We start from the raw sequence: 13,605 nt of genomic DNA on the forward strand, positions 1-13,605 counted from the left end.
TACAGCAAAAAACTGTTTTCCTCATGCTGAGGAAGCACAGTTGATGCAGGTAGCTTTTGCCTTACTAGCTGAGCAACCTCCACCCATCCACCTGCAGCTGAGTGGTACCTAAATACTCCGCAGGCCCTAAACGGCCCTGCCCCAGGGGGACAGCACACAGAGCTTTCATTAGCCACAGGCACATGAAGAACCACATGTTCCTTCTGCAAAGCCACACCAAGAGTTGTATGCAGCGTGACGGAGGAGGTGGCCAGGCACAAACCTGAGCTCCTTCGCCCCAGCATGGCCTGCATTTCCCTTTATGCCGTCACCCCCACGGGTACCGGGTGCCTCGCCTGGGCTGTCCCAGCCACTCCACTGCTGTGGGAGGCGGCCCTGGCATGGGACTTAGCTGGGGGGCTCGAGCCCGCATCTCTGCCACGCTGAAGCATCTCCAGGCCTCATGGCGTCGTGCCCCGCCCGGCCTGAGGCAGGAGTGAAGGAGTGACAGGGCGTAAGCAAGCCGGGTGGCCAGAGAGGGTCTTTGACCCGCCACGGAGGCGAAAGCAGCAAGCGGCTTCCCCTGAGGACGCCCCTGCCGGGGCGCGCGGAGCCGGCCGGTGGCGGCAGCGCCTCTCCCGGGTAGCGGCCGACCCGCGGCCGATCCGCCAGGGGGCGCCGGCAGCCGCCGCAGGGAAAGTTTGACCCTCGGCGGCTCCTGTGCGCTGCCTGCCGCGGCGGAGGTGGCGTGACCCTCGGCGGCCGCCGTCGGTTCTTGCCATTGGCCAGACGCTGGCGGCAGCGCTGACGCCGAGTTGCCGACCAGGAGCGTTGCCGCCGCCGCCGCCGCCATCATGAGCCGCAGCTACAACGATGAGCTGCAGTACCTGGACAAGATTGACAAGAACTGCTGGCGGATCAAGAAGGGCTTCGTGCCGAACATGCACGTGCGTGGCGGGGGTGGGGGCTGGGCTCAACCAGGAGCACTTGGGTGCCCGAGGGGTGAGGGGCGGCCCACCCGGTGGAAGGGGGGGCGGCCCGACCTGGCGCAGTGCCAGCCGCCCTAACAGCTCTCCCCGCAGGTGGAGGGCGTGTTCTACGTGAACGACCCCCTGGAGAAGCTGATGTTCGAGGAGCTGCGCAACGCTTGCCGCGGCGGAGGTGCGTCCGGCAGGGGGGAGCGGGGTGGGCCCTCTGACCCCGGCGGGTGTCCTCACACGCTCCTTGCCGTGGCCTCAAAAGGCCTTGCTGAACGACTGGGTTCAAGCCACGCTGTCCGTGAGCGCTGAAGGGACCAGGGTATAGCAGAGGCAGCAGACGAAGGCCCGGTGTGTGTCATGCCTGGCAGATCTGCAGAGGCAGCAAATGGGAATGAGTTTTCTCGCCTTGCCAGCTACTGCGGCCTGGCAAGCAGTACAGGACTGTCACCTGCAGCTGTAGCACGTCCTGTCAGACGGGTGGGCACAGCCTTGCTGGCTGCCCTCTGTGCTCTGGAGCATTCCCTGCTCTCAGAGCTTACTTTGGTGGGGGCTATAGCCCAGGCCTGTTTGTACTGTGCAGGGCCAGAGCGCAGGGCTGGATCCAGATCTGACAGCTGGGCTGGTAGTAACACACCTCTGCTGTTGACACACATTGGTCTGCATTAGCACTAAGACAGCAGAAGATTTTAGAATAATATTTAATGAAACTGTAGATCGTGCATAATGATAGGTGCTTCTCACCAGATTAAAATACTTGTTGGTGGCTGAGTTCTGATTTGCCAGTGTTTTGAGCAAGCTCTTTAGAAAGTGCGTCGTTTTATTACTGTGGTGAATTATCAGATTATTTACATTTTTTTTTCTCTTTATTTTAGGTGCAGGTGGCTTTTTGCCTGCTATGAAACAGATTGGGAATGTGGCAGCATTACCCGGCATTGTTCATGTGAGTAACTCCTATGGAGAATTGCTCTTTTTCTCTTCCTCTTTGCCAGTGAATATTGCCTTCCAACTGGGAACTCTGCTGTGAGAAGGGGTATGTACCAAAGTTCTTTTCAGGACAGCCTCTGTGTAGGAACCTTTGTCTGAGTAAGGAGTGCAGGCTGTAAAACTAAGTTGTCAGAAAAGGAAGTATCCACTTGCTTCATTGACTGCCTTTTGATGTGAAGTTTTTTTAGTGTTGCTTTGTGCTGTTTCAGTTTGCTTGAGCCACCTTTCCCCTTTTGTTCATATTGTCCATTTGTTGGTTTTGAGTTGCCTCTACTGACGTATAATGCATGAAGAAGTGAGGAGAGGCGGTATTGTTGTCTGTATTACTGTTGCGGCCCTAATGTTGGTAGTGAGCCTCCTCGTGCATTCAACACTCTTTTCCATCACCTCATGCATTTTTGGAAGCAAAGCATCAGATATGATGATGCGGGGGAAAATACTAGATTGAATCACTTTTTAAGAAGTGATAAGTACAATGTAGAAATGATCTTTTTCATTTTCAATATTGCATATATTAATAAGCAACAAATAACAGAATTTTCTTTTTTTTAATTGTTTCTCTTGGTAACTTGGCAAAAGTTTTGAATTTCTGTCTGTAGTAAAAGGCAGCCCATCACACTGTTAAAATACCTTTGTGGTCAACCAAAAAGAGGGTGAGGTAGAGTAATAGCAACCTGGGAATTTTGGCTGGTAGTTCATAGGAGAAATGTTACGACCATCTGTCTGTTCAAACCCTAACTTTTTCTTTCCAAACCAGGAGGTTTCTTGGTGATGACAAGGAGAGGCCCCCTGAAAAATACTGTTCTTTTTAATGCATGATAACAGTTTAACACACATTGAAAAGTTCCAATTTCTGAGTTTTCTGGGTGTTTGGGGTGGTTTTTTTTTTGTTTGCTTAAATAGATTGTGGAGTGCTATTTGTGGTGTCCTAATCTAAATTTGCCAGGCTAGATATTCTTTGGATTTGTGGAGCTGTGTAGAGGCCTGCTCTTATTTATTTAATTAGTAGTAATATGAAAAGGTTCAAGAAAAAGAGTTCTTTTATAAATTAAAATAACACAGCTCCTATCCTATCAGGATATTATCCTTAAAGGATGACTTTTTCCTGCTTACAGGGTGCAGTCTTTGGTCAGTGTTCAGTGACATAGCTCAGAAGAGAAAATGCTGTTTTACGATTCCATTCCATAGCACTGAACTCTTCCTTTGTTACATTTACAGTATTTAAATATTGCAGATGTCTCTAGATGGAACTTGGTAAAGACAAACTCATCTTCACTCTTATGTCTCTGCTTTATGCTACTCATAAGCTGTTGCCTGCATAAGTTTTGAATACAAGGACTCTTGAGTCCAAGAAAAAACTAGGTTAGAATTCAGTTTGAGATCACAATTCCTACATTTATGTGTTTCGGTTTCTCTTAAGTTTTGTTGAGATCTGGTCAATGAAGCCAAAGGAACTTCTCAGCTGACTAACCACTGGGTGTTTGCTTCAGAGTGAGAGCTTCTCTCTGCCTTTTTTTTTTTTTTTTGACTGTCCTGTAACTGCAGGAGTTTTGATACTTAGCTGAATTGATGCATTTACTCCATCTACATCTGATCATCCATTCTGGTTTTGGTCTATTTGTTTGCACATGTGGCAATCACTGCCACAAGGCAAAGCATAACCAAGGTGACTGTGCAGCACAGAGTTTAATAAAACTTTAAAATTTCCTTCATTCTCTTTCAGAGATCAATAGGCCTTCCAGATGTCCATTCTGGTTATGGGTTTGCCATTGGCAACATGGCTGCCTTTGACATGAATGATTCTGAAGCAGTAGTTTCACCAGGTAAGGATGACTGACTTAACCTGCACTGAGAAATATCTGGGATGGCATAGAAATGCTTTTTGAAATGTCAGATCTTTACAGTACTTTATGTACAGAATCAAAGCAAAAAATGTATGAATTATAGGGAATTAAAAGGTGCTTAATTCTTGTACTCATAATCTTTATTCTTTGTGGAGCAGGTGGTTACACTGAAAACATCTAAACAGTACAGAGAGAATTGCCCTTGTGTTTTTTGGCTTGAGCTCGTGATATCCCTCAGTTTTGAAGGGAGAACACAAGACTTTGAACTTGGGTTTCACCAGGTTGATAAAGAATTGACTGTTTTCTTTGAGCAATGTTTGAAAACATCTTTTGAGACTTTCTACACTTCATTAAAGATGTGACCTTAAAATATGTCTGTCTTTTTAATAAGCACCTGGGTCTTTACTTACTGATGGTCTGGAGATGCTTTTGTGGTTGTCATTAAACATTATACTCATGTTTCAGGATTGCTTTGGGCAGTTCCTTATTGACTCAAACCCAAGATCTCTTAGTCTGGTATTCCCTGCCAACACTAGTTAATACCAGCACCTTCATACTAAAAATGGTATGATTGATCTTTCACATTAGACCTTGCCCTGCAGTATTTATTTTTATTAAATAGCAAGAGTTAAGCAAAACACTAAGCACTGAAGTTTAATGTTCCTTTTAAGTATTTACCACTTATAACTAGTTATTATTTATTCCAGTGAACATTCAAAAAGGACTTGCTTTCAGGACTTTCTTTTAAGAACATCTTGCATCAGGGAGCCGTGCTAAGATCTGTTTCTTCTGACCTTAGGCAGAAGAACAGGAACATCCTCTCTATTTTCTGTGGACAGTACAGTATATTTTATAGTTGTGTCTACTTCTCTTTGTCCACTTGCTGGAGCAACTTTGTAAACACAGAGCTCTATAGGCGATTGGACAGCTATGTCTGTAGAGCACATGCTGGAGACTGAAAAACTATTTGGGTTTTTTTTTTAAGACTTTTCAAGCGTTTTCTCTGCAAGGTCACATTTTTGGCTGTCTTGTAATCTGAGGTTTTATGTAACTATTTAAACGAAGTTTATTGCAGTTCTGCTTTTTTCCCAGTATTGTGTCAGAAAGGAGTAAGGTCACAGCATTCAGTACATAATCCCTGTCAACAGGGACGCTGATTTAAGGTGAATATTCAGCAAGTGCTCACCATCAGCACGCTTACTTTATTAACTCCATGGCTTTTTCTACACTTCTAGGTGGTGTTGGATTTGACATCAACTGTGGTGTCCGCTTACTGCGTACAAATTTGGATGAAAATGATGTGCAGCCTGTGAAGGAACAGCTTGCCCAGGCTATGTTTGACCACATTCCTGTTGGTGTTGGCTCCAAAGGTGTAATCCCCATGAATGCCAAGTAAGAGAACGACTGTGTGTGCATATCACTAGACAGGACATCTCTGGTGTTTATTTGTATGAAAGATTCATCAGTGGGAGGCTTTAAGAAAGAAGAAGTAATTCTAAACATCTTTACATTCTTTTTACGTATGTGCTTCACTAGGAGGACTGGCATAATCATCAATGCACAAAGTCAGCTGTTTCTTCTCTCATTTAAAACCCTGAAATATCTAAAAGTTCTTGAAAGGTTCTCATTTCTTCTGACAGAAAACCTCCATGAATGTAAAAGTATTTTTTGAAAGGCGTGACAGAGAAAATAGGATATTCCCCACAAAATGAAAAGGAAAAAAGTAATGACCTATGTAAACTTCATATATTTGTAGATCTTGATTTTCATGAAGTATTAAGAAGTTTAAATTCTTGTTATGGGAGTTGGGGACTGATCATAAAATCATAGAATAATTTAGGTTGGATGGGATCTCTTGAGGTCATCTCATCTAACTCCTTGCACAAAGGAGGGCTAACTCTGAAGGCAAGTCTAACAATAAAGTTATATCAGAATGCTCAGAGCCATATCTAGTGGAGTTAAGAGTATTCCCAAGGATAATCACCTTATGTAGGTGTCTGATAATTGCAGGGATTTGGAAGAGGCACTGGAAATGGGTGTGGACTGGTCTCTCCGGGAAGGCTATGCCTGGGCAGAGGACAAGGAGCACTGTGAGGAATATGGAAGAATGCTGCAGGCTGACCCCAACAAGGTCTCCTCAAGAGCAAAGAAGAGGGGCCTGCCTCAGGTAATGTTAAGTTTTAGGAGAGCTGTGAATGCTCCCAGGGTTCAAATGTAAAGGTTAGTGGGTAGTTCTCTAATTTTGTGTCTTTTCTTGAAACTCTGCCTAGCATTTCTGGGTGGGGTGAAAGGTGAGATGGCGGGGCTGTTTCTGAATAATTCTTGACAGAATAGTAAGAGAGGGAAAAGATAACAGCCCAAGGTCCCTGGGGCCATCAGTTTTTCATCAGTTAACACCTGGTACTGGAATTCATGTTTGATGGCATTTCCCCATCCAGACATATTTTATTTTTAAGAGACAGGCAAGTTATTCTGCAGCTTTTCTTCTTGTTTGCTCAGCAAGTTAATATCAGGGCAAGGAAGGATATCATAATAAATGAAACTAGTTGGTAACTTTGAATTGCAATTCAGGTGTTGGATTTCATTTCTATACGTAGTATGTTATGCTCTGGGTAGAACACTTTTGAGATGGCTATACTAATGCTACCATTTGTAAAGCTTTCTTTTAAATGACTTCTTGAGTTTTAGGAATTGTGGTGCTGCAAGATTATAGCATTTTAACCTTGAAATAATCTTATGTCCTCCATTTTCACATTTTTCTTGCAAATAAGTGATCATCTGTTATGGAGTTGAAAAAGTTTGGGCTTGGAAATGGAATATCTTGCTTTAATCTCCTGAAAGGTTTTAAGTACCAAACTAACAGGATGTTGTAACTTCCTTGTGGACTTATCACCAAGTATAAGACTATATGTCTGCCTTGCCTATACAAATTGAAGATGAGTTCTCAATACTCTGTACTCTTCCCATCTTTCAACAAGGCCTAAGCAAGTTGGAAAAAAGTGGCAGCACGGTCTGTAGATCCTGGTCCTTTTGTTTAATCACAATCTAGTTCCAACAGCAAAAGATAAATCTCAACAAAGAGGACAGTGATCATGCTACTGTATTCTACTTCCTTTCAGCCTATATGGGGATTCCTTTTTTTTCCTGGAAAAACTTTTCTAAAACCAAAACTTTGCTGTAGCAATTTGCCCTATTGCCCATATTCCTGTAGCTCTCCCCTGTGCTCCCAGAGGCTACTTTATTAGCACTGTCTGATCAGTGTGTTGTGATTGGCAGCTGGGGACCCTGGGAGCAGGAAATCATTACGCTGAGATCCAGGTTGTGGATGACATTTACAATGAATACGCTGCCAGGAAGATGGGAATCGACCACAAAGGGCAGGTGTGCGTGATGATCCACAGTGGCAGCAGAGGTCTGGGCCACCAGGTTGCCACAGGTATGAACTGACTGGCATAGGTACCTGGAGTGAAGCAAACTCCTCAGTACAGTCTTGTCATCGACAGTAAACTGTAGCACCAAATAGCATTTCTTACAGTGTAGTTGCTGAGTCTATTCTGATTTGCGTTGACAGGGATTGCCTTGAATTTTGTCTGCCTGATCTTGCATGTGTTTTCAAGCTTCTTAGCAATGCTAAGTTTAAAGCCAATGCATTAATTGTCTTTGGTTGTGCAGGGTATTGATCTTGCTATTATGAGTCCACATGATGATACAGTAAGAGTTGGCAGACTCATGCTGGAACATGGGAAATTATAGATTTATATTTATATATAAAAATACTAGAATTTTCATTTATTTTTTTAACCATTAAAGTGGTCAAATGCTGGAACAGGTTCCTCAGAGAGATTTTTAGAACCATCATCTTTGGAGATACTCAAAACTTGACTGAATAAGACCCTGAGCAACCTGATCTAGCTGGAGCTGCTTTGAGCAAGTGATAGGACTGCACAACTTCCAGAAATCCTGAGATTTTCACTGAATGCTCTTGTCTGGTTGAGGGGCTGTCTTTTATATGACTCTGCTTAGGACAGTGAGTCTGTAATCTCTGGGGTAACAGAGGCAGGCATTCCTGCAGCAAAAAAAAAAAAACTAAATTCTTGGGTCATAAAAAAGTGTTACATCTGTGTTTATTGTTTTGAACCCAAGTGAAATGCTCGCATTATTAGAATTATCACCAGATTGAACTGCTTTTGTCTAAGTGGAGAATTTTTTCTGGTACACCTGAGCCTCTTAACTTTTCTTTCTAAAAACAGTCTTGGGGAATGCTGTTTGCAAACAGTTGATGGTGTTCTGCCACAGATCCACTTCTGCATTTGAGAAGAAGCCATAGGTTTGACCATCAGATAGATGTGTTCAGTTTTAGAATGTAAATTATAGACTGCCATGTAAATCTCTCACACTGAAACAAAATTAAGTCACTTAGACTTACTGTGTTCATTTTCCAGATGCATTGGTGGCTATGGAAAAAGCTATGAAACGGGACAAAATCATAGTGAATGATCGCCAGCTGGCGTGTGCCAGGATTGCCTCCACAGAGGGACAGGATTACTTGAAGGGAATGGCAGCTGCTGGAAACTATGCATGGGTCAACCGCTCTTCTATGACTTTTCTAACAAGACAGGTGGGAGCAGTGTTGTCTCTGATGCAGATGTTGTGGTACAGATCTCCTGCTTTATCCCAGATGTACAGAAAATGCAGTAGCTGCAGTATTTAAAGTCATTTTCATTTTTGTGCTTCTTTAACTGTGTTTTCTGAAGAGACTTACACAAAGCTGCAGTCATGGCAATCCATCTAAAACCTCTCAACATCATTGGATTGTACTTGCAGAAGCCACTTAGGCAATATTTTTGAAAATGCCTCAAACTGGAAGAGGATACAAGAAAGTTGTTTTTACACTGCTGAAGCCATTTGTCAATTTGACAAATTTGAAGAATTTGTCTGGCTGATACCTGATTGAATTCCAGCATTAAAGCTGCCAGTGGGCAGATAAACAATCTAGATGGTCCAGTTCTGTCACACTCAGCACTATTGTATTCAATTCTGTTGTGGCTGAATTTGACTGAAATTTCTTACCTGCCATATCAAGTGTTTAAGTCGCTGACTTATCAGTAAGAAACATTTTCAACCAAATTTGTTGCTTTTGATTCCTAAAGACCGTAAATCTTCCACAAATACACAGCAGATACCTTTTTGTACTTAAGGTCTTGGTTTGCTTTCTTTTTAGGCCTTTGCCAAAGTCTTCAACACAACCCCGGATGACCTTGATATGCATGTTATCTATGATGTATCTCACAACATCGCCAAAGTGGAACAACACGTAGTGGATGGAAAGGAGAGGACTCTGCTGGTGCACAGAAAGGGATCAACCAGGGCCTTTCCTCCTCACCATCCTCTTATTGCTGTTGATTATCAAGTAAGTTTAGCTGTGGGAGAAGGAAATCAGAATTCTGGATGAATCGGACAGTTTTAGGGTCCCTAACAGAGATAAAGATGCTGTGAGTTTTTTGAGCTAACAGCACTGGAACCCCAGTGGGATGGCAACATTCTGCTTGTCTGTGTGTTAGATCTTTGGGACACCGAGCTTCCTCTTCAGCTCCACACCCACAGTGGTTGAAAGATCACTGTAGTTGTTTGAACTCTGCTCGTAGGCAATCACCACACAGCCAGTCGCTTACTTCTTCCCCCCCCCTCCCCAGTGAAATAGGGGAGGGAGAAAAAAAAGGAGAATTTGTAGGTTGAATGAAAAAAAAAAAAAAGTTTAGTAACAAAACAACAGCAACAGTAGGAAGTCCAAACGGGTAATATGCAATGCAGTTGCTCAGTACCCGGTGACCAGTATGCATCCTGTCCCCAGCAGCAGTCCCAACTGCATCAAAGATCCCGCCACGGACCAGAAGCAGAAAAACGGAAGTGGAAAAAAAGAGAGCACACACCTCCTTTATATACTGAGCATGATGTCACATGATATGAAATACTCCGGTGACTGATCCAGCAGGCCCTCTAGCTGTGCTTCCTCTCAGCCCAAGGAAAGTTAACTCTATCCTGGCCGAAACCAGGACAATCACAAAGGGAAGTGTTTTGTATGTAGGGCAGGTTTCAGTGATTTGCCTTGTCTGTCTGTTGGACACAAGTGTTTTGATCTGCTGGTCTACAACTTTCAACGCAGTCAGTTCTCCAGTCCTTGATACCAGGCACCTGAGGCAAGCAAGCAGGGATGCTTTGAAAGAATATGAACTTGACCTCCTTTTCTGGAGATGTGGTTCCTCTCAGACTTTTATTAAGAATGAATTTTTTAGGCTTTTTCTTGGTGAATTAATACTTGTTTGCATCCACAGCTGACTGGACAGCCTGTTTTGATCGGTGGGACTATGGGCACCTGTAGTTACGTTCTTACTGGCACAGAGCAAGGCATGACTGAGACCTTCGGAACTACTTGCCATGGAGCTGTAAGTCAAAAAGTTATTTCAGAAAGGGATTGGAATGGGACTGTCATCCAGAGAACAAGGTTGTTCAAGGGTCATCCACTGTGTGATTCCTTTGTTGGTCATACAAGTAGAGGGTAGCCTTGCCACAGTAATCCTAGCCCAGGAAGACTGTAGGATAGAAGTCCTCTCTGTCCATTACTGAATAGTTTTGACTACTCCTGCAGAAAATTTAAGAGGTGCTGCTTTTTATACAAGGCAAATGTTAGGATGAAGGTGGGGAGAATGAGCTCCTTTTACCAAATTCTGATATCTCTGAGCTAACAAGGATTAACTGTGCTGAGGCTGTCCATATAGAACTCCTCCGTAGTTAGAAGAAGGTATTTCCTCCCTTTATTTACAGTGTGAGACAGGATGATTGAGGAAGAAAATAGCTGACTCCTGAACATTGTCTGACAAGTGGTTTGGGTAAAAAGAGACTTGCAGACTGGTATGTTATACACACGGAACCTTCCTAGCCATCATACCAGATGTGCGGTTTTGCAGGAGCCCATCACCTAAAGTCTAAATTAATTTCCCATTTCATGGCTAACTGTGCTCTCAGCCACTCTGTGTTTACTTATAATAATAGTTTTGTTTAATAAGAAAGAGTTCTGTTTTTCCAAAATGCTACAAAATATAGAACTAACAAAACTGCTGTCTAGGGTCGTGCACTGTCTCGAGCCAAATCTCGACGTAACTTGGACTTCCAGGATGTATTGGACAAGCTGGCTGACATGGGCATTGCCATCCGTGTTGCTTCTCCCAAACTGGTCATGGAAGAAGTGAGTTTACTACTTCATTATCTGAGAGGGAAAAGGAGGTCTTGCTCCTTGGCTGGATGACCCCTGCTGACTTGATTCTTCGCAGTGCTAAGTGATCACTAGTAGTTTAAATCTACAGCTTGTGTGATTCCTGATAGAGCTATCCATTTTTTTGGAAAATAATGTGAAGTCTTCCTTATTCCTAAAATCTTTAGGGAGATGCCTTTTGACAGGTTTTGGGGGGTATGGTGTTTTCTGCCTGGTGATAGGGATCAACCCTGAGAAGTCTGTGTGAGCATCACAAAGGTAGTTATGTTTTATGGATTCTCTTCTTCAATTATGTTCTCCCAGCTTTAAACTTACTTTACAGTGCAGCTGTTGTGTAGATTATTATCAGTGTTTGAGAGATCTGCCTCTTTTAAGATTAATTCCTATATTTGCTCAAGAAAAAAACTCTGAATGACTATAAAACTTTGAATATTGTGACTTCCAGTTCCTCTGCATTAACATGATAGAATGTCTCTTCTGTTCACTACCTCACTCATAGAAGTGTGTTCATCATTTGGAACTATGCTGTTACAGGTGTTGGTGTTGTACAAACGTGTTGATTGCATTAAAATCTCTATTCAAAGAGCAGCTTCCTTGTCAAAATGCTGGAGGGAGAAGCTCTAGAGTTCAACCTCGATTCCTGTTTCTAAGGGGCAGTGAAGATAAATCTTAAAGGCTATCTGTAAGGAGGAAGTTGGAGGGACTTCCTGCCAGATAATGAGGCCTGACATTCTTACATGCTGGTGGACTGGATTATCTGAAAATATAGGGAAAACTGAGCCAAAATAGCTAGTATTTTATTTGAAATATGGTGAAAGCTTATTTAGAAACCTAAGTGTCTCATAGATTTCCTAGATATGTAACATGTCCAGAATATCAGTATATTCACCTACTTCTACACCCTGAATTCATATGATTCTGGTTTTGCAAAGAGAATAGGGGATATCAAAAACCTACATCTAACTTCCCGTGACTTAGGGTTGTTTATAGTTTTGTCTTGTCCTTTTTTTTTTTTTCTTTTCTCTCTTCCCCTTCCAGGCACCAGAGTCTTACAAGAACGTGACAGATGTGGTTAACACCTGCCATGCAGCTGGTATCAGTAAGAAAGCCATTAAACTGAGACCTATTGCTGTTATAAAAGGCTAGGAACTGACAAGGCAGCAGAAATGCACGGACATCTCCAAGCCTTACACAAAACTGACTAGAACCATCATCTTCCCACACCTCTTGGACTCTGTATGTTGCTCAGATATCACATCCCTGTTCTGGAAACACAACAGTTGAGGATACCCCTATTTTTAACAACTCCTAGGCATAATTAATGCCCCCTCTTGCTTCTTGTTATATGGTGCTCTTTTGTTGTGAGGAAAGGGCAAAGAAATAAGTCTTTTTTTTTTATATGCAGTCCCTCTCCCATTTGTCTGATGTTTCCATAGGCAGGACTTCAGACTTGCCTGTGTTGTCACTAATTGTTGTGCTGCAAGACCACCTCCATGGTGGATGGTGTATGAATCAGACTTGCTGTCTCCACACCTGAGTACCTGGAGCTCTTTCTGCATATCAAGGTACTCTGATAGGCAGGGTACAGTGCTTCTGGACAGGGTGAGGTTGCTCTCTTTGAAGATACCTTTATGCATAGTCTGTACTGTTGCATGTTCTGTGGCAGTTGGGTAAGAAATCGAGTTGGGAGTGCTCTCCCACTTGCATTGAGAGGCACTAGCTAGGCTTGAGGCACAGCCCTCCCCTCTTCCCTCACCCTCTCCCATTTAACGCAGCACCTTGGCTCAGTATGGGTAGGTGTTCCACAGTCTTGTGGAAATGCTCCTAGGACTGAGTATGTCGCTTTGAAAGGTTTTGTTTGCCCGGTAAAAGTTATGACTTAACGACTTAACGTGCTAATCCCAACATTTTGCAAAGTCCTAAGCGTGTAAAAGTTGGATTGGATAATACTGCTCACTGTGTCCTGCAGCTCTGGTTTAAATGAGGCCAATTGTAGGGTCAGGCCCAGTACGATGTGACATCTGATGTTTCTTCTACATTCATTAACCAAGACTGGAGGGGAAGCTGACCATCCCTACCAGGACATTTGGGGAATTACAAATAAAATGGGAAGATGGATACTGGAGTGTGTCTGTGTCATGTTTATTCTGTGACTAAAATGTCTGTTGACCACTCTTAAGTACATATACAAGCTTGAAACTCAGCACATTTTCTGACTTTAGCTGATGGATCTTGCAAAGAAACGTGCAAATGACAGAAATTCTTTCAGGATTCAGGAGAAAGGCAATGCAGTGCTGCTTTCTCTTGGTTATGACAAGAGTGTTTGTAAGCCTGTATGCAGACACAAGAGGGCGGCTGGAGTCAAATAAAACCTCAGAGCAAGAGTGGAGCCCTGCCAGGAACTAGTGTAAAAGGAGCAGAAGTGATTGATGGACTCGAGTGCTTTTTGGTGAAATATCCCTTGAAGTTTAGGATCTTAGCTGAAACCTGTTGATCTGAGGAGGCGTAATGTCATTTCACTGTCTTAATCACTTTGTGCTTATTGGTT

At 43.2% G+C, this 13,605-nt stretch overlaps 1 protein-coding gene across 1 annotated transcript; it reads left to right on the top strand.

Moving 5' to 3' along the window:
• Positions 1–742: 742 nt before the first annotated feature.
• On the top strand, positions 743–13,177 carry RTCB (RNA 2',3'-cyclic phosphate and 5'-OH ligase). The gene is made up of 12 exons (XM_074871322.1): positions 743–926; positions 1,062–1,140; positions 1,832–1,899; positions 3,667–3,766; positions 5,023–5,179; positions 5,798–5,954; positions 7,064–7,223; positions 8,230–8,405; positions 9,009–9,197; positions 10,120–10,230; positions 10,911–11,030; positions 12,096–13,177. The coding sequence occupies exons 1-12, from the start codon at positions 834–836 to the stop codon at positions 12,201–12,203; spliced, it is 1,518 nt and encodes a 505-aa protein (XP_074727423.1). The 5' UTR covers positions 743–833; the 3' UTR covers positions 12,204–13,177.
• Positions 13,178–13,605: the final 428 nt, after the last annotated feature.

Source organism: Strix uralensis, chromosome 5 (genome assembly GCF_047716275.1).
Source record: "Strix uralensis isolate ZFMK-TIS-50842 chromosome 5, bStrUra1, whole genome shotgun sequence".
Classification (NCBI taxonomy): Eukaryota; Metazoa; Chordata; class Aves; order Strigiformes; family Strigidae; genus Strix; species Strix uralensis.